The following is a 23,479-nucleotide window of genomic DNA, read 5'->3' on the forward strand; positions in this document are numbered from 1 at the left end:
TGATAATATTTCTTTAATTGACATCGATATCAAACCGACGTATACTATCTCGTGTTTACGTATCGCTAAACATTTCTTATTTTTTATCATCAGTCGTTTTGTTACATTTTAATATATTCATCTCGATATCAAGCATACCTCTCTAGGCGAGATCACTTATCGTATTAGCTCGACAGACGTAACCTTAAGTAGATAGCAAGGAAAGAAGCATTAATAATAATATAAACCAAGACAGTCGGTCGCTGTGTGGTGTGCTTGTCATAGCACGCGCACTTTTTGAATGTAACGTATGTGCGACTACGTGTGTATTTTATTTAATAATAAATGATAATGCCGGCAATTTAGCGAATCCTGCTGTGATTTTTTATAGAAAGTACACTAAATTATTTGGACGCCATGATTTACCGAAAAGACTGAGGTGTTGTGTAGGTTTGTTAGTGCGGTAGTAGAAGAAGAATACTCATCAATAAATATGGTAAATATTCATTTTTGTTTTTCATTTAACAACTGTGTAAATAATCTTATAATCGTTGCTACTGATTTGGTTTTTTCTCGGTAAATATGTAAATAACCAACAATTAATTATTCTAACAACACTGAATACATAATAACCACAACCATTTGTACCAAACCCAAACTTGATTCACATCCTATTTAAGTCACGTCATGTGATGGGAAGTCTTTCAATAGTAGCTTAATTTGTTAATGTTGAAAAACCTGTAAATTGGCGCTAATTTTGTGTTCACAGCCGGTTGGAGTTTGCTCGTTGGCGTTTAGGTGAAACTAATCCCGCAGTACCAATTTTACTAGCGGTAACGAGCAATAAAATTACATGTATGAGCGACTTTTATTATAGATTTATTTGTACTGAAGGTTCCACATTAGGTTATTACATTTTGGATAAAAGAAGGTAAAATAACAAACAGTCGCATAAATGAAATGTTTCGTTTTGTTTAACACTACATGCAGCTTGATTATTCATGAATACATCAGCCTTATTACAATTTTTAAATGGTTTGTCTTTATGTCATATACAGGGACGTAAAGGAAGTAAGAAATTTTCGGTGTTTTTTGAGACACCCTGAGGATTGAATAATTGACAAATGACTTTATAACATCAAATTGTGACCGTTCATTTTTGAACATTTTCCTTTTTTATTCGCTCTGATATCTCAATTATTAGAAAAAATACAGGGTTTCGAAGAAAAGGTGAATATTTACCATAATTTCACCAACGTCGACACTCACACAGATTGGATATGAATGTCATGTCCTTTCTCTGAGAAAAAAAAGAAAGTTAAATATTGGTAACATTTTTTGGTCACATTTTTACCTATCAGCTTATTGTGTAAAGAATGCTTAAAAGTATACAGGGGTAATTAAAAAGTCCCTTTTTTGCATTTGGTTAAATGTAATTTTTAATGCTTCCTTCACACTGTATTCAGGCTTAGGACTGGTCCAATTTGTGCTTTGTAATAAACCGTAGGGTGTTTTAAGGTCAACTGGTCAAATAAATCACAACAATAAATTAACGAACAATATGTATGAAGGTAAAGATTCAAAACACCAAGAATATAAGAACCTGTAGAGCAAAAACATTATCAAAATTGTTTTAGTAACGCGTGTGCCCTCCACGCGCCCTTATCAAGGCAGTCATCCGTCTCCTCCTTCTGATGACATTATCAATCATGTCTTGAGGCAGATTGTCCCAAATCTCAACCAGAGCAGCTGCTACTTGTTCGGGATTTAGAACTACAAGAGTTATGGACCTTAATCGTCTACCTAACATGTCCCAGACATGTTCAATCGGATTAATGTCTGGAGAACATGCCGGCCACTCCATTGCTCTTATTCTGACGACATTCAAAAAGTCGGAAACACAACGAGTCTTGTGAGGGCGGGCATTGTCGTGCATTAGCAAAAATTTTTCTCCGATATGGGGGGCGAATGGTACGACATTATCTTGCAGAACATCGCGAATGTATCCATCTGCATTTAAAGCTCCATTAACAACCACCAACTCTGTTCGTGCCCCTAAGCATATTCCACCCCAGACTATCCCTGAACCTCCACCAAAGGAGACAGTGGGAGTAAAATTAAATTGTTCATCTTGTTCTCCTCGACGTCGATATAACCTTTCCCTGCCGTCGATGGAATTAACACAAAATCGACTCTCATCTGTGAACAAAACATTGGCCCACTGATCATTTTCCCAATTTTTGTGCTCCCTAGCAAAGCCTAGTCTAGCCACCCGATGTCGTCGCTGGAGTAATGGAGCTTTCTTGGTTCTATAGGCCTTCAAACCAACTTCCTTAAGCCTTCTGCTAATGGTCCGAGCACTTGTTCTTCTTTCACGTACTTCTACCAGTTCGCTTCTTAGTTGCAATAATGTTTGCAAGACTATGAATCTGTCATCCTGACCTCGTCTCCTCACATACTCTCCCATTTGTCTCCAACGTCTTACATTACGATATATCGTAGATTTTGATTTTCCTAACATGTCAGCAACATCGCTGTAACTTGTACCAATTTCAATCAACGCTACAGCCTTCGCCACATCAGTAGAAGGATTTTTAAGAATCAAAATGATGAATGTTCTTGACTTTCGCTTGACAAGAACCAATGACGTATAACAAATTTGATTAGGAAACCATGGTCATAGATTACCTCTAAAACAGGTGTGGAAAAATAAGATCAATATCCACATTTTCTTCGAAACCCTGTATTTTCTTTAATAATTGAGATATCAGAAGGAATAGAAAAGGAGAATGTTCAGAAAATAACGGGCTACAATTTGATGTTAAATACTATTTTCAATTCTGAGTTGTTCTCTCCACAGGGTGTCTCAAAGAGCACAGAAAATTCTCTACTTCCTTTTCGTGCCTGTATATGACATAAAGACAAACCATTTAAAAATCGTAATAAGACAGATGTAATCATGAAGAATCAAACTATAATTCAAAAAAAGGTGATCAAAATCTAGAGAAGGATTGAAAAGGAAATTGATGTTAAACTAAGTCTAAATTTTGGCGTGTCCCATCTTTGACAATATAATTCTTATTTTATTGTATCTTGGTATTGTTAAAAATGTAATTGTTTCTGGCAAATTACCAGAAATCACTTTTACATGAATAATTATTAAATCTCGCAATTTCGCTCAAAAGTAATTTCTTCACAGATATACAAGGTAAAGATAAATGTGCTAAAAAACAAAGGCAAATAGATGAGCAACAAAAAACTAATTAAATGTTAGACAAATTAGGATATAAATTTGACAACACTGTTTATAAATCTAAAAACGTATTACCACTTTGTTCTGACGTATTTCCACTTTGTTGTTCTTAAACGTCACATTTAGGGGTTTTGGAAGATGACTGGTATTTGGGTCATCCTGTGTATGAAAAACCAAAAATGTACTTTTTCCTATTTAAATTAATTTTTATTTCTCATTATGCATTAAGTTTTTGTGTTGGTATATTGTTCTTCAACAGTATTAAATCTCTAAATAGTACAAATTTTTTGTATGCAATTTTTAAAGTGGATGCACTCCTAATAACGGTTTTTCTAGTGCAAAAGCAATTGTGATGTCAAGCACGTACCTAAAAGATTTTGTTACTTAATGATCTCAATTATTACGAATTCACGTGAGAATGAGCAATACTTCATTAAGTACTTATCTTGAATTATTAGACGGTAGTCCGATAAGAATAAAATGTGTTTTAACCTGATATCGGTATTTTTATCCCAATTGGGGGGGTAAACAATAATTACACACACAACCGGTCTTAATAAAACTATTTCAATTAAGTGCTATTGTTTTCCTCATGCCATACTAGCTACATATAATTTAATTATTATGGGTTATGACTTTAACTTTTGTCATTGTAAAGTTTACTCAGCCAACCAAGTGTTTATTTCTGAATTATATTTAAACAATATTTTGCCTTGATTAACATTTCAACTTTTCCATTCAAGATAACGTCCAAATGTAAATTAGAGCAAAATCATTTCTACCTACACTAAAACTGAGGGGATTAAACCCGGATGAATTTCCAAGCAGAACAATATGCAATTCCCCGATAAATAATAATAAAACAACCATTAAAAACAATTAAACAGTCTCAACAGGGTCCTCAACCAACGAAAGGAACGACTGGATTAAAGAAAATTGTCGTCGTTAGACGTTTATGACGTGGGCTTCCGGTTAATCCACAGTAATTGTCCTATTATTTATAACGAACACTAATTTACTGTGTATGTTTACTCTATTTAGTTTGTATATGTGCATACATACACAGGGTCACAAACTAATATTACAGCGGTGTCACTGGTAATATATGATCTGTTAATTTATTTCGTTATTTTTTTTTTGACAGCCTTGTATAGAAGAAGCTATGTTTGTTAAAATATTATTGTGTGCATTATTAGCCAGTAAATTTTTTATACCTAATGCTCATAGTTTTTATTCATGGTGCATTTATCCTTGAAATGATATTTGCTATATCTATTGGGTTTAGCTTAATAAGTTTGATTAATATATTGGGGATTTTGTACTAATCTTATTATGTATTTGAACTTCTACCGAAACTAAAACTTTAACCCATTAGCGCCCAGATTTTTTTTTTTTTGAATATGTATTTTTTGATACACTTTTACGGAAGATTGGTGTTGTCAAGACAAGAAATCGTGATTTCCTAATTTTTTTTTGTTTTAGTATTCGAAAAAAACACTGATACCATTTGGTATCCGTGGGCGTTTGAGAACATTTTTATTGACAAATAATAAAAAGATACATATAAATGTAAACATGCAATAATATGTAAAAAAAAAATCTATTTGGTGTGATAAGGGGCAAAGCACTTGATACAAAGACCCACGTCACACTTTTGACACATTGTTCTGCCAAAAGATTTACATCCTATTCCGGCACATCTACGTCGGTTACACGAGATGACAAAATGGTCCATTCGATCTAATCTTATGTCTGGAATTAAATTCCTTGAAAGGCTGATCCGTCCAGCAGCTTTTGCTGGAGTTTTATATTTTGTTAAATATATTTGGACTATCTCCCTTCTGAAATTCAATGCTGAAATTGGTTTATTTTTTCTGCAAATATACCAAGCATTGTGCAACGCGGCATCAATAAGCCATGTAAAAATTGGCCAGTACCACTTCTTGCCTCGGATTCCAATTCTATAGGCAGCAACTGCCTGGTCCATAAGGTCGGTACCCCCCATGTTTTGGTTGTAAGCAGCTACACAGTTAGGGCGAGGAACCAACACATGTTTTTTTTCTTTTTGGCAATACCTTTTTACCGTTCCCTCTGGCTGAACACCGGCATTTGTAGAGGCTATAGTGACAACTGAATTGTCCATCCATCGTACTAACAATATACCGTCATTTTTTTCGATGATATGTTCATACTCTCCACGTTTCTTTTTTTGAAACTGGTTTTTTCCGGTAATTGGACATGATTTAGATATTCGATTTTCTCGAATTGTGCCAACTGCCCCATATCCTAAATTTTTAGGTAAGCTAACAAATTGAAGCCGGTAAATAGATTATCGATATAAATATTATACGGCAAACGTGGTTGTGGTAGCTCTTTTAGCATCAATACCATTGGTGCTGCGCATTTTCCTACTAATTTGCTTATGTCGATGTCTGCTTTAGGGTCATTGCCCTGGTATAAATCAAAATTAACCAGATATCCATCTTTAGAATTGAGGGACCACATCTTATATCCGAAGCGAATAGGTTTGCCACGGATGAACTGCTTACATCCGTGGCGTCCATAATACTTTATCATCGTTTCGTCGTAGGATAAATCCTGAACTGGTTGAAAATTGGCCAAACACTTCTCTTTTATTGCATTCATAAGAGGTCGCAATTTCCAGGCTTTGTCAGCTTCATTTATATCAGTATTATCTGCCATATGAATAAACCTCTGAATTTGTAAAAATCTATTTCTTCTCATCGCATCAGATACCATTTTATTGTGAACATCGTCTTTCATATCCCAGAATGATCGCTTTGATGGTAGATTGTTGTACCCACTAAGAATAAGGATACCGATAAAACAGCGAATTTCTGAATCACTAATTCCAGGATCTGCTTCATTTTTAAATAGGGCATATTTTCGTGTTTCTTCCGTAAGGAACTGAAAAACGCCATCATCGAAAAAAAGTTGAAATAGCTGAACGGGTGACATATCCTTATACATCGAATAATCTGACTCAAGAAATTGCCGATTCATTGGTTGTATATCACCAGAAATCCACTTTGGAATGGGTTTTTGAGATAGGCGATCTGTAATCCACTCCCGATTTCCAGGATGTAACAAAACATTATCTGTTGTTGCTGAAGTTGAAGGCATTACATTTACTGGGTCTCTCAATCTTTCCTGAAAACAAAAGAAATTACTTGAGTATTAAATTTATGTTATGTAAATTTTACCTACATTTTCGGGTTCGTCATTTACACTGGTTCCACCTACTCTGTCATTGTTCAGTAATTTTATTTCAGCAGGAGCTCGCAATTGACGACCTGAAATATGCGAAATGTGAAAAAGAATAATTATAAAAAGTAATAAATTTATATTACCACTGAGATTATAAAGCATGCCCCCTTCGTCTTCGTCCGCAGAATCCTGGTCTGTGTCGACAGTAGGCTCTGGCGGTTCCAGAAATATTTCGTCGACTTCCTGAAGCAAGTCATCATCTTCATTTATCATATCCAAAGCTTGCGAGAGTGAAAAACCTTTTCTAAAATAAAAAAATAATAACAGTTTTACAATTATGAAACATGTCACTATTTATACCCAAAACGCCCACAGATACCATATGGTATCAGTGATCTTTAGGACCCTATAGTTCACAATATGTTGCGGAAATTTATTTAATTCCAATCCAGAAGTATTGTGTCATTGATAAGCAATAACATAATGTATTACATGCAATATAAAATAAAACAGGGAACATAAAAAAGTACTTACGCCCATCGAATGTCCATATTTACGCGCACAATAAAATCAGCCGATGCAAAACACGTGCACACCAATACCAGAACTGTTTCCAAGGGCTCTGCCTGCAGCTGAGAGGTGAAACAGACTGTGTACGAAACGAAAAAAACGCGGCCACACGAGGTACTTACTTCAAACGACACTACGGCGCGCTGTAGAAGAGGGAGATGATTTGTGATACCATATGGTATCCGTGGGCGCTAATGGGTTAAGTAGTAGTTAGTCTTAGTTATGATAATTACAACGAGGTATAGGAAAATAAGAGTATTATATGGACGAGTGGATGATTTCGGTCATTTTAAACAAGATAGGGTTAATAAGATATATTCCTTATCATAAACAAACAAAATTAAATAATTTTAAAAAAACGACCTCTAGTTTTGCTTTCCAGGGTGTTCCGCTTTTAGGCTTGTTTTTTTTTCTTCTTATGATTTACGAAAATACTACACATGTGTATTAATGGACATACCATACCTTCTTTATGGAGTGGAACCTACTACACATGCGTCTGACAATTTTTTTGGTACAGTCTGGTTTCCTGGAAAAAAATTTCCCAGCCATGTTCCAACCAAATCAGCAACACAAAACTATACCAAAACTTCACAAAATTTTGATATTCCAGTTTAACTTAGTGTCTTTCTTATTAATGGGCTATAGAAATTACTAAAAATTTGGATTACAGTAATAATTAAACATCGAAATTCGATAATATACTGATAAAATGATTTTTGATTTCAGACCTCCAGATACTTTTTCATCCTTACAATTCTGTTAGTACCAATAGCAGCCCGTCCTGAGCAAAGCCATGGAGAAGCTTGTCCCGGTAATTCAGATAAAGGACCTTGTAACCGAAATATATTTAAATGGACATTCGATCATGAAAAAAAACATTGCACCACCTTTATATGGGGTGGATGTGGCGGAAACGACAAAAACCGCTTCGACAGTGAAAGACTCTGCATCGAAAAATGCTTTGTGCATACCGCTGTTCACAACATCACCGACTCAGAATCTGAGCCTACAAACGCATCTGTGATAGTCAAAGAGAAACGTGGTCCCAAGTTAACCTTCCAGGAAAACGGGGATGAAAATACGTTTATGTTCGCGCAGTCTAATACATTTATACAAATTGACGGGGATGTGATACAAACTTTTCAGTTGAGATTGTGCCGGCAGATTTCGTTTCAGTTTCGTACTAGACTACCGCACGGTTTGTTAGTGTACCACAATGTCCAAGTACCGAATGGTGTGTCACTTCAACCCTACGCACTGTATATTATAGTGCAACAAGGTCAATTGAAGGTGGTGCATGTGTATGGGAAGCATTCTACCGCTTTGACAGTTGGCAGGGGATTGAACAACGACCAATGGCATGCAGTTACCGTAAGTTTAAAAAAGTTAATTAAACTGGTTCAAGATGAATTTTGTCAATATACAGGAACTACTCAAGAAAAAGTGTATGCTTCTTCATATAACCTCCACACATTATTATTACTCCACACAGTGTTTTTAAAAACTATTATATTAAAATGTTGCTACAATCCTCTCGTCAATGAGCTCCGTCTACTTGTTTTTTTGCGATAACATGGAGGTAACAATTAATATATAATTGTCCTGAGCATGATCACAAATTGATCAAAACGTCAACCAAATACAGTGCGTTTTTTTTAACGCGCAACATAGGATTTCACGTGTTACATTTTTAAGCCCATGTTAGACCATGTTATTTTGGAACTACAAGTATAAAACTTGACGGGTGGCTGTTTCGCACCCTGAAGCTTAAGTAAATTTACCAATTCGGTCTAAAAAGTGTTAAAAAGCTTGCAAAAAATCATCTTTTTTCGAAAAAGTTTTATCGTTTCATATTCCCTGTATGCATTGTTGTTCTTTGTTGTTTTTGATACTGGCACGGCAGGTAGCAGGTAAAATTTGTCGTAGAAAGTAAAACAGGGTGATCATTAACTTTATATCAAGAAAGTTAAGAACAAAAGAAGTATTTTTATAAGTGAATTGTTCAAAGTGACCTCCGTTTGAAGCCAAACAGTATTCCAAACAATCATAAAATGCCCTTTTGACGTTCAAAAGATGTCGGGTCGTGATGCAGTCAAAATATGTCACTTTACCTGCTACCTGCCCTGCCAGTATAAAAACAACAAGGAACAACAATGCATACAGGGAGTATGGAACGATAAAATCTTTTCGAAACAAAATGATTTTTTTCCAGTTTTTAATCACTTTTTAGACCAAATTGGTAGACTTACTTAAGCTTCAGGGTATTAAAGACACACCCGTCAAGTTATAGACTTGCAGTTCCCAAATAAAATGGTCTAACATGGACTTAAAAATTTAACACGTAAAATCCTATGTTGCGCGTTAAAAAAAACGCACTGTATATGATAGATACCTCTAAGAAGCATATTTTCATCTAAACCAACAAACCACCAATTCTTCAATAAAATTACTGTTCAGTTGGTTTATAACATACGTCGCAGTTTCTAAGATATTGCCAGTTAAAAATTCTCTTTATGCAATTTTAAATTAGCTGCTTAATTAGGACCGCAGACCCATAGATTGGCCAGCCAGGTCTCCCGACCTAAGTTTGTTAGATTATTTTCTACGAGGATACTTAAAACCTAGTCAAGTCTTTGAATCTCCCATCAGTGTGTTCAAAGCATCTTATCACACTTCAAATTCTTAAACACTGACTACGTTTATATCGTGTAACCTTAATCTTAACTTAATAGTAAAATTTGAGTTTTATTCGTATTTAGCTTGGTTTGGATTGGTCAATCGATAGAGACAAGCCGATAGAACCAGAGCAAGACAGCAACAAAATAAAAAAAGGTTCAAAATAGAAATAGAACTGACACTGGACACTGATGACAACATTCCTATTTTGTCATAGTCAGCTGACAGCTTTGGGGTTTTCGGTTTTTCCTCCAACAAATCAAAACGAATAAATTGAGCGCTTTAAAATTTAAAATAAAAGTCAAAGCAGAAAATAAAAACAAAAAATAGGAGTAAGTGACATGTGTCAGTGTGCGAAACCGGATATGACGTTATTTGGTAATTGGCCACAATATCAGACTTCCTGACAAAGTGGTCACGTGACCAACTGAATGATGCATGTTGGCGCACCGACACATGTCAAAAAGTCCATCTCTATCTATGTCTAGAGCATTGATTTACAATAGTTCTCCCTTCTTATCATGCGATTCCTATGTAAGTTTTTATACCTGTGTAGAGTTTCTTAGTAAAATTAATAGCGATGTTACCATTGTAAATTTTTGGATCATCCGGTATATTTCACATACGCATCAGCAAAAAGATAATTAAAGATAAAGTTGCACGTGTTTTTGAATTTGGCACCTCAAAATTTACTTAATATAAAAATACTTTTCAGGACATTCCAATAGATAATTTAGGATATAGAGGACATTGTTTAGATTAGGATTAGAAGATTAGGGTTTATTTTCATGTTTTTTTCCGTCATTGTAACAGTTATTCATTATTTAAACTATTTTCAAAACTAAATATTGAAAAATTGAAACCATGCCTATCTATTTAATTAAAATAGCGTTGAAACGTATAATTCAACTTTGATATTCACGCAAATATGGTCACTTGTGTCATCTTGTAAACTGTTATGCAATCACTGTATAGAGGAATTGGAAGAAGACCCAAAACAAAAATCGTATTTTGGCGGAAGTGTTACCCTGAATTTAAACATAGACCATAGACCAAGGTTTTGAATGTGATAAATAAATAAAGAAGCATCACTTTCAAAACACTTGCTATTACATTGTTATGTCACCTTATTTTTATCTGATGTTAACCATAGACATAATTTTAAATTACAAAAAATAACAGGCTTATTTTGAATTAGATGTTAACCTCCAAAAAATGTTAAGTTAAAACTCCAAAAAATCCTCCACAGTCTCACTCTTGAACTCAACTATATTTTAATAAGTCTACAATATGCAGGTTTTACAATTTGCAACCAATTTAAGTATCATTCTAGATTATTTGTTTACAATAAAATCCTTGTAGTATTTTGTAAGCATAATTCTGTGACAGGCTGAATAATTTAAAAATGTATATTAGGTGAGAATCGACGTGCACGCTGCCAAGCTTCTAGCAATAGTTGATGAGTTAAAAGACGAAACCGATTTGAAAGGATTGGATACCGAAAACAATTATGGAGTGTCTGCGAACGTAACATCTGTAATACTTATTGGAGGTAAATAGTTCTACAAATTACGTATATAAAATAATAAAGTTTTTGTAGTGTTGTTTTGGTAGATTTAGATGTCCGTGTGTGTTTATTTGTGTATTAAAATACTTAATTTTTTTTAGTTGGTCAAATCCAAGTCAAATCAAACTACACAAAATATCAACATTTGATTGTATTCCAAAGGAAGTGTTATCTTGCATGGTTAACTCTTGCCTATTCTTGCAAAATAAGGCAAAATTTGTATTGTACTTATCTTGCATTGAAAAATCTAGTTCGTTTCTTCTTTACATCAGGAATAATTGTATTTTTTGCTTCTTATTTACGTGTTAGTAGTTTTTTTTTTAATATAAGTACAGGGTGATCACGCGAAGGCCGAACAGAGCCTTGTTTTGGCGATTTTCTTGTATAAATGACAAGATAGTTATCTATTAGTTTTATCTATGTTCTATCTGCATATTTCAAAAGTTAATACAAAAAATTGTACAAAAAAGCATATGTACGACATAAACATATGTTTTAATTTTAAAGAAAATATATAAATACTTGTTTTTGGTAAATTTGGTCCACATATTTATATATATAAATATATAAATAATCTTTATTATCATCAAGAAAAAGAGGCTATTGACCAATTGGTCTTTCTGCCTTTTTTTGGTTTCATTTTTGTGAAAATCGTATTTTGTTCGGTATATTGTGAATGAATAAATTGCTAATAATAAAAATATCCTTTTCTAAAAAAATAAAAGAAAATTTTCAAATTCTTCTTTCTCAGTTGTTCATTTTTATAGAGAAAACTGATCTACATGGCTACGTTGAACTTTGTGATTTATACAAGGAAATCCAAAAATATGACATTTTTTTATTTTTGCTGGATCTAAATTTGCACTGTATCTAAATTTGCTAGGTAAAACATTATAAAAAATGGGGTTATTTTAACGTCGTGCATAAATCCACCTTAAATGGATACACAGTGATCCAAAAACTTAATAACGTACTCATAATTTGTTTATTTTTTTTTAAATTGCAAAACTGTTTTTTATATGCATTTTTAGATTCGACAGACCAATCATCATAAACATATTTCATGTAACATACTCTATGTTGATAGTAAGTCATTATCTAACTTCCTGACATATTCCTGATATAAAAATATGTGTTTGAAGGAGGGTTGTGCTATACTTTACTTGTAAAGTAATTTTTACTATACCTTTATTGACTTGATTATAATTTTATCGTTTGATTTTTAAATTAATAATAAAATATTATTTCAGGTCTTAGTTCAGAGGAAAGACTACACGGTGTAAAATATATTATCGAATCATTTGTGGGTTGTATAAAAGATGTGGTACTCAGCACCGGCAAATCGGCTTCAGATTTGCTACAGATTTCCCCTTTGATAGCCACCAAGCACGAAAACGTGCAGGAAGGATGCAAAAACAAATGTATGACCTCTGAGAATCTGTGCTTCAAAGGATCCAGATGTGTCAATCACTACTACACTAGGACTTGTGATTGTTTCGGCACCAAATACGAAGGAGAATTTTGCGATATTTACAGTAATTGTGTTAACGTTGGTTTTAAAAAATTTTAAAAAATGGGTTTTAGCTGCTACCGTACTAACTTTACGTGGATCATCCTACGTTTCTTACAGAGTATATGATTGGAAAGACAGGGTGCATTCTTCAGTGACTAGGTTTTCTATGTTGTTCAAAACCCGATTTGATAATTCGGCATTGCTTTACGCTGCTGGAGGTATTTTTTTTGCCATTATTACGACTTTCTATGTTAATTGGTATAACGTTTTTAGGGGAACATGGAATAGACCACTACATTGCAGCATCAATATTCAACGAAACTGTGCACGTAGTCATGGATTTTGGACTAAATAGTCCTGTAACCATAATACTGGGGACAACACCAGACTTCAAACTGCACGAGTGGAATAACTTGACCATTTTCCACGAGCATGAAAAAGTTCATGTAATTTTAAACGATGAAATCCACACAATCAATATTACGGGTAGCCCTTTATTGTATATTGATCCAGAAATTTACATAGGTTTGTGTGTTTATAGTAATGGTAATAAGCAAGTGTGAAATGTAATTTTGTAGGAGGAGGTCCAGAACTACAAAAGAAAACTGGGCTAAAATCCACCAACAACTTTGTTGGATCCTTAAAATATGTTTTCTACAACGATATCTCCATTATCTACGAACTGAATAAGAATAATCCGAAAGTGCATTATATTGGTATATTGAGACCGGAATTCTATGAAAGTGACGTGCATGAGATTCCTATTACTTTTCCGTTCTCAGCCAGTCATATTTGGTGGCATAATGACCAAGTCGACTCTTTAAGTCTTAGCTTTTATTTCAAGGTAAGTGTAATATATTATTATGTTAAGGTCAATAAATGCGAAAATAATTAAATTAGAAAAATACTACTTTCCATTGGAATATCGACCAGTGCAAATAATGAAGTTTTGAGAACATCACGATTTATTATACTTTTTTTCTACGACTCCTATAGAAAATAAAATTTTCTTTCCTCATTGACAGGAGAGATGAAAGTATCACTTTCATTACCTAGGGAATCTCTATTAACAACACCTCCTTTTTCAGTCAGGTATTAACATAGTATTTAACTTCCGCTTTTTTTCATAAAAAATAACATTGGTCGTAAAAAAATTAGATGCGCAACTCTGGAGTAAACTGCTTTTTGCACTCTTGAACTTTAAAACCCTCCGCTTTGTTTCGGGTCTCAAATTGTTGACAAGTCTAAAAGTGCACTTTTAATCCCTTATTTAAGGGATAAAAGAGACACAAGACCGTTAAAAAATACGCGAGATACGACTTACGATTCACTGGACATTTTAGTACTTTTTAAGCTTATTCTTAAAAAATATACATTTGTCTATTATTGTTATAAAAACCTTGCTAATAAAACCTGTATAATTACATTTTAAAATTCTAGGCAAGCAGCAATTTGAGTGTAATAGCATCCAGCGAGGCTCAGACAGGTCTGTACTGGGAAGTTAGAGTGGTAAACGACGAAGTACGTTTCGAACTTTTGGACAGCGCCAAGAATGCAACAGACTTGATTAGCGTTAAGAAAACGCCTGGAGTGTGGCATTTTCTAAATGTCACATACGGTGATGGTGAAATTACCGTCAGCATTGACAAGAAAGGGAAAACTGAAAAAATTGGAGACCTTAAGTTTGCGGTGGGTGATAAAATTAAAATTGCTGCTGGATCACGAAGTAACTCAGGATTAGTTGGGTATGATATGATAATGATCTGAAAAACTAGATTTATAAGAAGTAAAAGTTTTCTTAAACCACATTTTTAACATAAACCGCATGATATATTTTTTTTTTTTAATTTTTAGATGTATGAGGGATATTGAAGTGAATGGAGTGCGTCTTGAACCTCGAACTGTCTTACAAACCGAAAGAGTTGTGGGCGAAGTCACTTTAGATGACTGCAGGTTTGTAGATGCTTGTCAGAGACCAAACACTTGTGAACATGGTGGTAAATGTTCTGTCAAAGAAAATCGACTGACATGTGATTGCACCAACACCGGATACATTGGAACAAACTGCCATTTTGCTGTATATCGAAAAACCTGCGAAGAATTAGCATTGTTAGGTTAGTGAGAAATATGTCTCAACTTTTTGGAAGAAGTGCATAATTTTCGAAACCGTGGCAAAAGTGTACAAGACGTTTATACAACGTGTTCTTTCCTTGTTTTCAATTTCCAGGTCACACAAAACCGGATGTTTACTTAATCGACATTGATGGTAATGGAAGGTTTCCACCAGCTCACGTGAGATGCGAATTTCCAAGCATTGAGGAATCCACTAAAACCATTGTAGAACACAATTTGCCCAGTCAAATGGACGTTCGTTCTCCTTCTGAACAAGACTTCAGGTATGTAACTTTTAATTTCTTTTGTTTTTATACGGGAAAGTCAAAAGTTAGTTTTTTTTAAGTGTTGTTTTTTTAAATACCTGATATTTTCATCAAATTCATTACTTAATTATTGTATTTTTGCCTGTTCAGTCAATATTTAAAATTTAGTGCTTGAAACTGACTAGAACAGTTAATATTGACAAAACGCTTAATAGGATGAAGAAGAATTGAAAAAAAAGCTTGAGAACTGGAAACTTAGATGAAATGTATGAAAACTTGCATGATAATTGGAATTGTGCCTGACAACTTCATTTTTAGTGTTTGAAACTAGATAATTGACATTTTGAGAAGTGGAAATTAACATCAAATTCATGAAAACTAACTTGAACATTAAAATTTTGCCAGTCAAGTCAATTTTATTTTTTTTACAAATCTTGGTGCTGCAAACTTTATAATTAATTTGAAAATTGGAAATTGTCATTAAAATCAAGAAAATTGATTTGCCGACTGGAAATTGATATCAAAATCATTAAAATTGCCTAACTTTGTCTGGTATTGAGATTAAATTCATAAAAACTAACTTGATAATTGATATTAGCAGTCAAAACTAAATATGTTGAACAAATTTTAGAGCTTGAAATTTGCTAATTGACTTGAAAACTGGAAATTGACATCAAAATGATGAAAATTGACATGAGAACTGGAAATTTGTAACAAATTCTTGATAATTGACTTATAAAACGCAAATTGGCGTTAAATTCATAAAACTGGAATTTTGCCTATCAAGTCCCTTTTAAAAATATTTTAAACAATTAAGTCATTTGGATTTTTACCTGTCCTGAATATTCAACATTTTTCAAACAAATTTCAATGCTTGAAAACTAACTTAAAAATTGAAATGTTGACAGTTAAGTCAATTTTCAAACTGTTTCATACAAATTTTAGTGTGTGAAACTTGATAATTGACTTAAAAACTGGCAGTTGACCATGAATACTCCACAGCACTGTCTGACTTAAAGAGGTTTTAATTTTAGTTTTAGCATCAAATACAGAGAATTTAATGCTGAGATGCTTCAAGAACTGGTATCTCATTCATTAAACTGTAGTCAGTACATTAAGTACGACTGCCTTAAAGCTCCTTTGGATCTGCATTCATCCACTTGGTTCATATCATCCGACAATCAAACTGTCGACTTTATAGGAAACGTGAAACGGTAAGTTAGTTCATAGCTTTAACCAACTAAATTTATGTTAAAATTGATTTAACAGAGGTACTTGCCCATGTTCTGAGGGTCGTCAATGCGAGAATGCCAGTCAGTGGTGTAACTGCGATGATGTCACGGATGATAAGTGGAATACTGATGATGGATATTATACAACAGGTAATAAGGTTCTGGTACTTGAAACGTTCGCATTGAAAATGAGGCTTTGTTGTAGCTGAGAGTTTAGGAATAACGGAAATGTACTTCTTGCAACAGCCAGGTTTGCCTGAAGATGCCTTAGGAAGGATAACTTTAGGGCCTCTGGAGTGTGTTGAAACTAGTATGAGAATAGTGTTAGCGTATTTAGGTGTTTCATTAATAGGAAAAGTTTTTTCAATGTTTTCCCGTCGTATATGTAAAACGTCTACCAAAGTTAAAATCTATATTTTACTTTTTGAAAAAATAATAGTTTAAAAACAACTAAATTCTCTTAAAATAACAAACCATTGGTATATTTTAAGGATATCTTGTATTTGTAATCTTATAAAAATAAAATTAAGACCGACTTTTCCTATTAATGACATTCCCAGTAGATTTTAGTTATTAAAAAAATATTGCAGATACTCAAAGGTATGTGGTAACATTCACCACCAGTCAGTCTTACATTGAGGTTCCAGGCTGGAGAAAAGGAGACTTGGCTTTCTCTTTCAGAACCACCGGAAAAAAGGCTATTCTGCTCTACCAACCACCTATACGACCTAACTATCCTAGTTTTATGATCGCCCTGACTAGCGGTAGTTTCAACGAGTTTAATGTTAGGAGTAGTGGTCAAAACTGTTCATTTTTTAGATCACCAACTAACATTCAACTTCACCTTAAACACTGGTGTTTCAAAGGAATTGGTTATAGATTCAGGGAAGCGAAGATTGAATGGAGGAGAATGGCATAAAGTGTGGATTGATTACAATCAATATCATGTCCGACTTATGATCAACCAGAAATACCAAATGGTTGACTTGAAACCCGAGGAAGAGTTTGGTCCTTTTGAAGGTTCGATGTTTATTGGTGGAGCTCCAATGTATGCTTTTGATTTATCTTAAAATTAGCAGTACTAAACAAGTGCTACTTTTAGGGATCTTCCAGATCCTAGATCATCAGTACAGCAAGGCTTAATAGGGTGTTTCCGTGGTTTAGTTGTCAACGACGAGGTTTTGGACATTTATAGCTATATGAGCGTTCATTTGAGTGAAATTATTAAAGACTGCAAACCTTCTTGTGTGCCAAATCCATGCGAGAATGGAGCTCAATGCAAAGAGTTATGGAGCACTTTTGAGTGCGTTTGTCCTAATCCTTGGGCTTTTAAAGGAACTCACTGTGAGACAAGTAAGTCAGTTTTATTACTTTTTTTTTTAACGTATGAATGCCAGACTATATAACTTACCCCTTTCCTTGATCCCTATAATTTAAGGATTAAGAAGGGGTTTTTATTTTTTTATTACTTAGTACTGGTTTATACAACTTTATACATAAACGTTCTAGTAATACTAAGAAATAATGAATTAAAAACTGCAAACAAAGCAAATTAAAAGAATATGCACATGAAATGTGAAGACAACTGGTAAAATTCAGAATGCGCTGGTGGAGATGAGAAAATTGAATATAAGGATCATGGGAGTGAGTGCAACATAGAAAGTTGGAACAACTAATGGAAAGTACGAGCACGGAACGTAACACCTTCTATGCGTTGCCAGACTGATGACTATACACCTAGTCTTCTCCTTGGGACCACGGAAAAATCCATATCATTCGAAACCAGATAGATCATATCTTAATAAATCGAAGATATTGAAACAGCTTCACAAGCTTGAAAATAGGTATATCCTGGTGCAAACATACAGTCGGACCACAATTCACTTGTCGGAAAGTAGGTGTAGGATAAAATTTAAGATTATACATAAAACAAAACAGCCAAAATGTAATATTAGAAAACTGTAGAACGAAACAATACGGAATCAAGTAAAGAAGGATATCAATGATAAATGAAGACTGGTTGGGTAGGAGACTGATAACACTGAAGAACAATTAATGATATTTGCTGAAACAACAAATAATCTCAAAGATTTATACAATTTGCTGAAATACAAATAATCTCAAAGATTAACCTAAAGAATGATAAATTATGGATGACAGAAGAAATTTTGTTACTCTTGGAAGAACGGAGAAAACAGAAGAACAGTTCTTCAACATACCAAAGCATATAAAAAATACATACAACGGAAAATTCCTGAGGCCCAACAAAAAGAATTGGATGAGAAATGCCAAGAAATAGAACTTTTGCAAAGCAGAGTTCAATGTACATACACAGGAAAGTGAAAAAAGTTATAGAAAAGTTCAAAAGGAAAAATGTGAGAAAATTTGTAAGTGTTTCAGGAGAGCTGATTGTGGATAGAGAAGATATTAGAGAAACTTGGAAGAAATATATTGAACAGTTGTTTTTTGATCAGAGAGGATCCCCAGCTCCCATTAAGGCTGAGTCTCCATCTTCCTCAGTTTTTTTTTGCATTAACTTTACTTTATAGTTGTCATGAGTTTCTATTTAATTTTTTTCCAGATATAAACACTAACGCAGTCACATTCACTCAAAGCGAGTCCTACATACACAAAAACTACTTCACCAATGACACAGAAGAAGAAAAAACAATATTAACTGACATATTTAAAAAGAGGATTCTGGTAAATCTCAGGACATATGACAATTACTCTCTGGTGTTTTACGCCAATGACCACTTGAACAACTTCGTTCATTTATACATCATCAATGGTAGGAAACTCATACATTTTAACAGATCAGCAGTGATTAACTGTACTTAAAAATCGCAACAGGAACTACTGTGGAGTACTTATTCAATCATGAAAACCAAATCTACAACATCACAGTACCTTACAGCGATTTAAACACAAGTAAACCGGTTCAAATTGCGATTACTCGAGAAGAAAACCGAACGACCATGTTTGTAAACTACAAAAACAGTTCAGTGCCAGTTGGAGTAAAACTTCTTGAGGTTTACTCTAATAAACCTTGGATTAATCCTGAAAAAGGTATGTAATATTGAATGTTTTGTAAATTTTTTTGGTTACACAAGGGATGTGCGTAGAGGTTTTGGCTCCGCAGAGGCCACCAGCTCCTCCTACCGAGTATTTCCAACTTAACATCGGAGGCTACGATCCTGAAACCCTTTTGAAAGTTACTGATGATGTAGCAGACTTACCAGGTAAAACGTCACAAATTTAAGTATCCGTTTAGTAATCAAGAGACGTTCTAGGATATGTTGGATGTTTTAGAGGGTTTCAAATAGGCGACACTTTGATTGACTTACCTTCAAAAATTAATCATACAATAAATGGTATAGGTGCTTACCAACTAAAAGTTTATCGGAAAATTTTAAATATTTTTGTTAATTTGTAGGGGTTATAGCACATTGTAATATGAAATGTGATGAGGAACCGTGCAAAAATGGAGGCATTTGCATTGAAGATTTTAGACATCAAGAACACACATGCGATTGTGAGCATACTAGTTATTATGGAGAATTCTGCAACGAAGAAAAAGGTTGGTAAAGTTTTTGATAATGGACATTTTAAATAAGAAAAATATTTCATTAATGATGTTGTAACACTCCAGATTAATTAAAATGAAATTATCGATAATTGATAACACAGAACTCTGTCAAAAGTTATGCAGTTTAACTACTTCTAAATTTAAAAAAATCAGTCTCTAAATTTCTGGATATCTTCAAGTGGTCACACAGTTTTCGTAACAACATTTAATCGTTACGACCCCCTGTAATTGCTGGCTTTGTTTTTTCTATTGATTTTTATTGAAACATAATTTTAGGTGCTGATTTCAATGGAGAAGCCATTTTGAGTAGAGTATTCGTTCTTAATGGCACAGTAGACCATGTAAAAATTCAGGCTGCCTTTTCCAGTCAGGACGTCCGACAGAAACACACAGTTTTGCTATTACTTCAAACAGAAAATAAGTAAGGTTTGCCACTTATCCATCATCACACATATTACAGCAACATTTCCATTTCTATAGTCGAAGTTATTACCTGCTAGTGGGGCTAACTCCCGAGGGTTTCTTAATAGTCCAAGAAGACAGGGAAGGAGCTGTTTTTTCAGCCACAGTAAAAAAGAAGAGCTTTATTAACGGTGCTCGACACTCTGTTTACTATAAAAGGGATTTCAACGATTCGGAGCTTCTGGTGGACAAAGAACTGACGGAAATGGAACAAATACCCCCACAAACATTTACCAACATCCCTGAGTTAGGTGCTAATGAAGTACAAATAGGGGGAGAAGAAACCAACGATCCTAGATTTGCAATTTACAAAAAGTTTAGCGGATGCTTGTCAAGTACGTGGTGTTTATTTCTGTAAACGTTACACAAACTAATGATAATTGCAGATATTTTAATTGAAGTCAACGAACATGTGATGAAGCCCCTTGAAGAATACATGCTTTTTACCAAAAATGGTGCCGAGAAAGTGAACGTATCCAATTCTCATGGAGTTAGAAGCGCTCAGTGTAGTGCAGACTTTGACGTTTTCCATGAAAAGACTCCTGGAACTCCAAACCAAAATATCAGCCAGGTTTTTATAACAAAAATGTTTCTTAACAAATCAAAACATATTAAACACAGGGAAAAGACAAGACTTGGGTGCAAGACGCTCCTCAAAGAATTCTCTACACTTCGTTTTATGCCACTGATTCAGTTGAAGAGGACAACATGGAACACATCATCATAATTGCTCTTGCGTCGTTTTTCGTTTTAGTGTTGATTTGTATCTGCTACGATGTTTACCGAGTTAATAAGAAGTACAAGGAGAGGAAAGAGTTTGAAACTGATGCTAGCATTTTGTTATCGAAGCAGCAAGCGGCAATTATGTTGCAAGAGAACAACAAACCAGTAAGTCTATTTCATTGTCATAGATACTATACATTTAACTACATGTGATTGTTGAACTGTGTTTTACGATCTTGGTACAAAAATATTACAGCCTATAGAGATAATGAAAAAACCACAAACCAATGGAAAGCTGCATTTAGATAATGGTAATGGAGGTGTAAAAGCCGGCAAAGACGATGCGGATGCGGAAGAAGTACTAATTCCCGAAGAAGTACCTTTAAATCCCTTGAAAAGATCAGACAGCAGGAAAGATCGGCAGAAACGAATTAGTTTTAGAGGTTTGTACTTTTTTCTGCCTAACAGCTTTTCCAACCGAATTTTTTAGATAGTGCAAGTGAATTAACTTGGGATACGCCAGACGTAACTTCTGAAATACTCAGCCCCATGTTAGAGGAAGATGAAGACACTTTAAATGAAAACCTAGATAAAAAGTATGAAGGTGATGATGAGGAAGATGATGATGTGGCTAGCGTTGTAAGTAAACCGAGCAATCTAAAAAGCATGGCTCCAATTAGCTCTATTAGTGAAGTATCACTGGCTGATCGAAGATCATTGGTAAGCTTTTCTCGAAAATCATTGTTTTGTTCAGAGTCTTTGTCTAGTTAATGTTTTCATTAATACTGAAATACTGATCATTACTCACGCTTTCCACCTTCCCAATTCATCATAGTGGCTTGATTTGAGCATGAATTAACTCACTAACCGACTAATGGACTGAAACACAGAAGAAAGAAAAAGACAGAAGTCACTGCAAATTTAAATTTTATTTAGGAAATGCCACCTCCAACTCCTCCATCACGTCGAGGATCAAAACTGCCTCCGCCAAACATTCATCCATTAGCTACAACTTTACCATTTATGATAGAGGAATCAAATGGTGTTTAACTTTGGGTGGTTTATCATCTGGTTAAGGACATATCGTTTACATTATCAGTTATTTGTGGCCATTATTGCTTTGGGATTGCGGGAAACTATGCCTAGTTTATATTCTTTGATATTGATTATTTCAGAAAATTTCTGATTACTATCAAAGTATAAACTAGGCGTAGTTGCAGTACCATCTACCTAAAATTATTCCTGTGTTGTGATATACGTTTGATTAAACCAATTTGGTAAACGTTATTAAAAATATGAGATAATTTTATTCAAACCCTACCTAGATTCTTAAGAACGGCGTTCCAAACAGTGAACAACCATCTCAATCAAATGGAAGCACTCCAAGCGAATCTGGTAAGGGATTTCACCCTCACACTACACAAAATTATTTTTTAATTATTGAACTAAATTGTTTTGTGTTTTAGCGCCAGAGGCTTCACAAAAACCAGGACCCAACATTTATAGACCATCAAAAATAGTTACAAACACTAGACCCTTATTGGTGGGAGAGCATCATAGAAAATTTGATAATCCCATAAGCTATTTAGGGGGACCCAAATTGCCTAATAGGAACAGATGGAGCGTAGAAAGTGTTGTGTCAATAGATTAGCAACACGTCTTGAGATTGAAGATGAAAGTAAAAAGTTGTTCAATGATGTACGAAGAAATGTTCATGTTGTAGATAGTCGTTATTAGATATTGTTAAATTAATGATTAAGAGTAAACTAATTTTTAATTGTAACTATTTACTCTCTCCACAGATTTTTTGAATGACACCAATTTTTTGAAAAAACTCTTGATGGTTGCGATTGGACGTGTTTTGGCGTTCACTTATCATCTGTCAAAATTAACAGTTTTGTATTTTATAACGGCTTGCTTTTAAAGAAGTGTCAATGACATGCATTATTGACTTTTCCCATTAAGTCTGCCTTATTGCCAAACCACTAAATACTTGATGATTTTAAAAATAAACACATAAATGCCATATGCAATGAAATACAGTAAGGAACCTAAAGAACTGTTCAATAAAGTAAAATATCTAACTAGCAAATTTAGGCCACGAACACCGGTAATTAAAGATGTAAACGTGTATCATAACTAATCTCAAAGGGATAGCGGAAACATGGAAAAACTACTGCAAACGTCTATACTGGGATACTAACCCTGAAGACGAAAAAAGAGGAAATCACAGATTGGGAGAAGGAACCAAAAATTCTGCTAACCCAAATTTCGGAAGAACAATCTGGGTTTGTCCCTGGAAGAGG

General features: G+C 34.2%; 1 protein-coding gene across 3 annotated transcripts; it reads left to right on the forward strand.

The window, feature by feature from the left end:
- The first annotated feature begins 181 nt into the window (after nt 1-181).
- On the forward strand, nt 182-22,956 carry axo (axotactin). 3 transcript variants are annotated; one of them, XM_081995919.1, is made up of 29 exons: nt 185-475; nt 7,760-8,404; nt 11,126-11,261; nt 12,527-12,811; nt 12,861-13,007; nt 13,063-13,314; nt 13,368-13,633; nt 14,230-14,534; nt 14,644-14,903; nt 15,017-15,185; nt 16,202-16,381; nt 16,437-16,549; nt 16,605-16,709; nt 16,990-17,163; nt 17,219-17,447; nt 17,502-17,752; nt 18,981-19,190; nt 19,253-19,468; nt 19,525-19,641; nt 19,693-19,773; nt 19,836-19,979; nt 20,265-20,409; nt 20,469-20,785; nt 20,837-21,021; nt 21,072-21,338; nt 21,430-21,616; nt 21,664-21,812; nt 22,499-22,568; nt 22,640-22,956. In XM_081995919.1, the coding sequence occupies exons 1-29, from the start codon at nt 473-475 to the stop codon at nt 22,822-22,824; spliced, it is 5,793 nt and encodes a 1,930-aa protein (XP_081852045.1). In that variant the 5' UTR covers nt 185-472; the 3' UTR covers nt 22,825-22,956. The 3 variants fall into 3 exon arrangements, with proteins under 3 accessions (XP_081852046.1, XP_081852045.1, XP_081852044.1); XM_081995918.1 differs by having other exon boundaries at nt 189-475; nt 21,664-21,893; XM_081995920.1 differs by lacking the exons at nt 22,499-22,568; nt 22,640-22,956 and adding an exon at nt 22,110-22,467 and having other exon boundaries at nt 182-475.
- The last annotated feature ends 523 nt before the right edge of the window (nt 22,957-23,479 follow it).

Source organism: Ips typographus, linkage group LG1 (genome assembly GCF_016097725.1).
Source record: "Ips typographus isolate SLU linkage group LG1, UJ_Ityp_2.0, whole genome shotgun sequence".
NCBI classification, from domain to species: domain Eukaryota; kingdom Metazoa; phylum Arthropoda; class Insecta; order Coleoptera; family Curculionidae; genus Ips; species Ips typographus.

Excerpts from the sequence above, each read along its gene's own strand:
- axo (XM_081995918.1), top strand. Across the intron at positions 13,008-13,062 it reads ATTGCTTTACGCTGCTGGAG|GGGAACATGGAATAGACCAC; the intron begins GTATTTTTTTTG and ends TAACGTTTTTAG. Across the intron at positions 14,904-15,016 it reads CGAAGAATTAGCATTGTTAG|GTCACACAAAACCGGATGTT; the intron begins GTTAGTGAGAAA and ends TTCAATTTCCAG.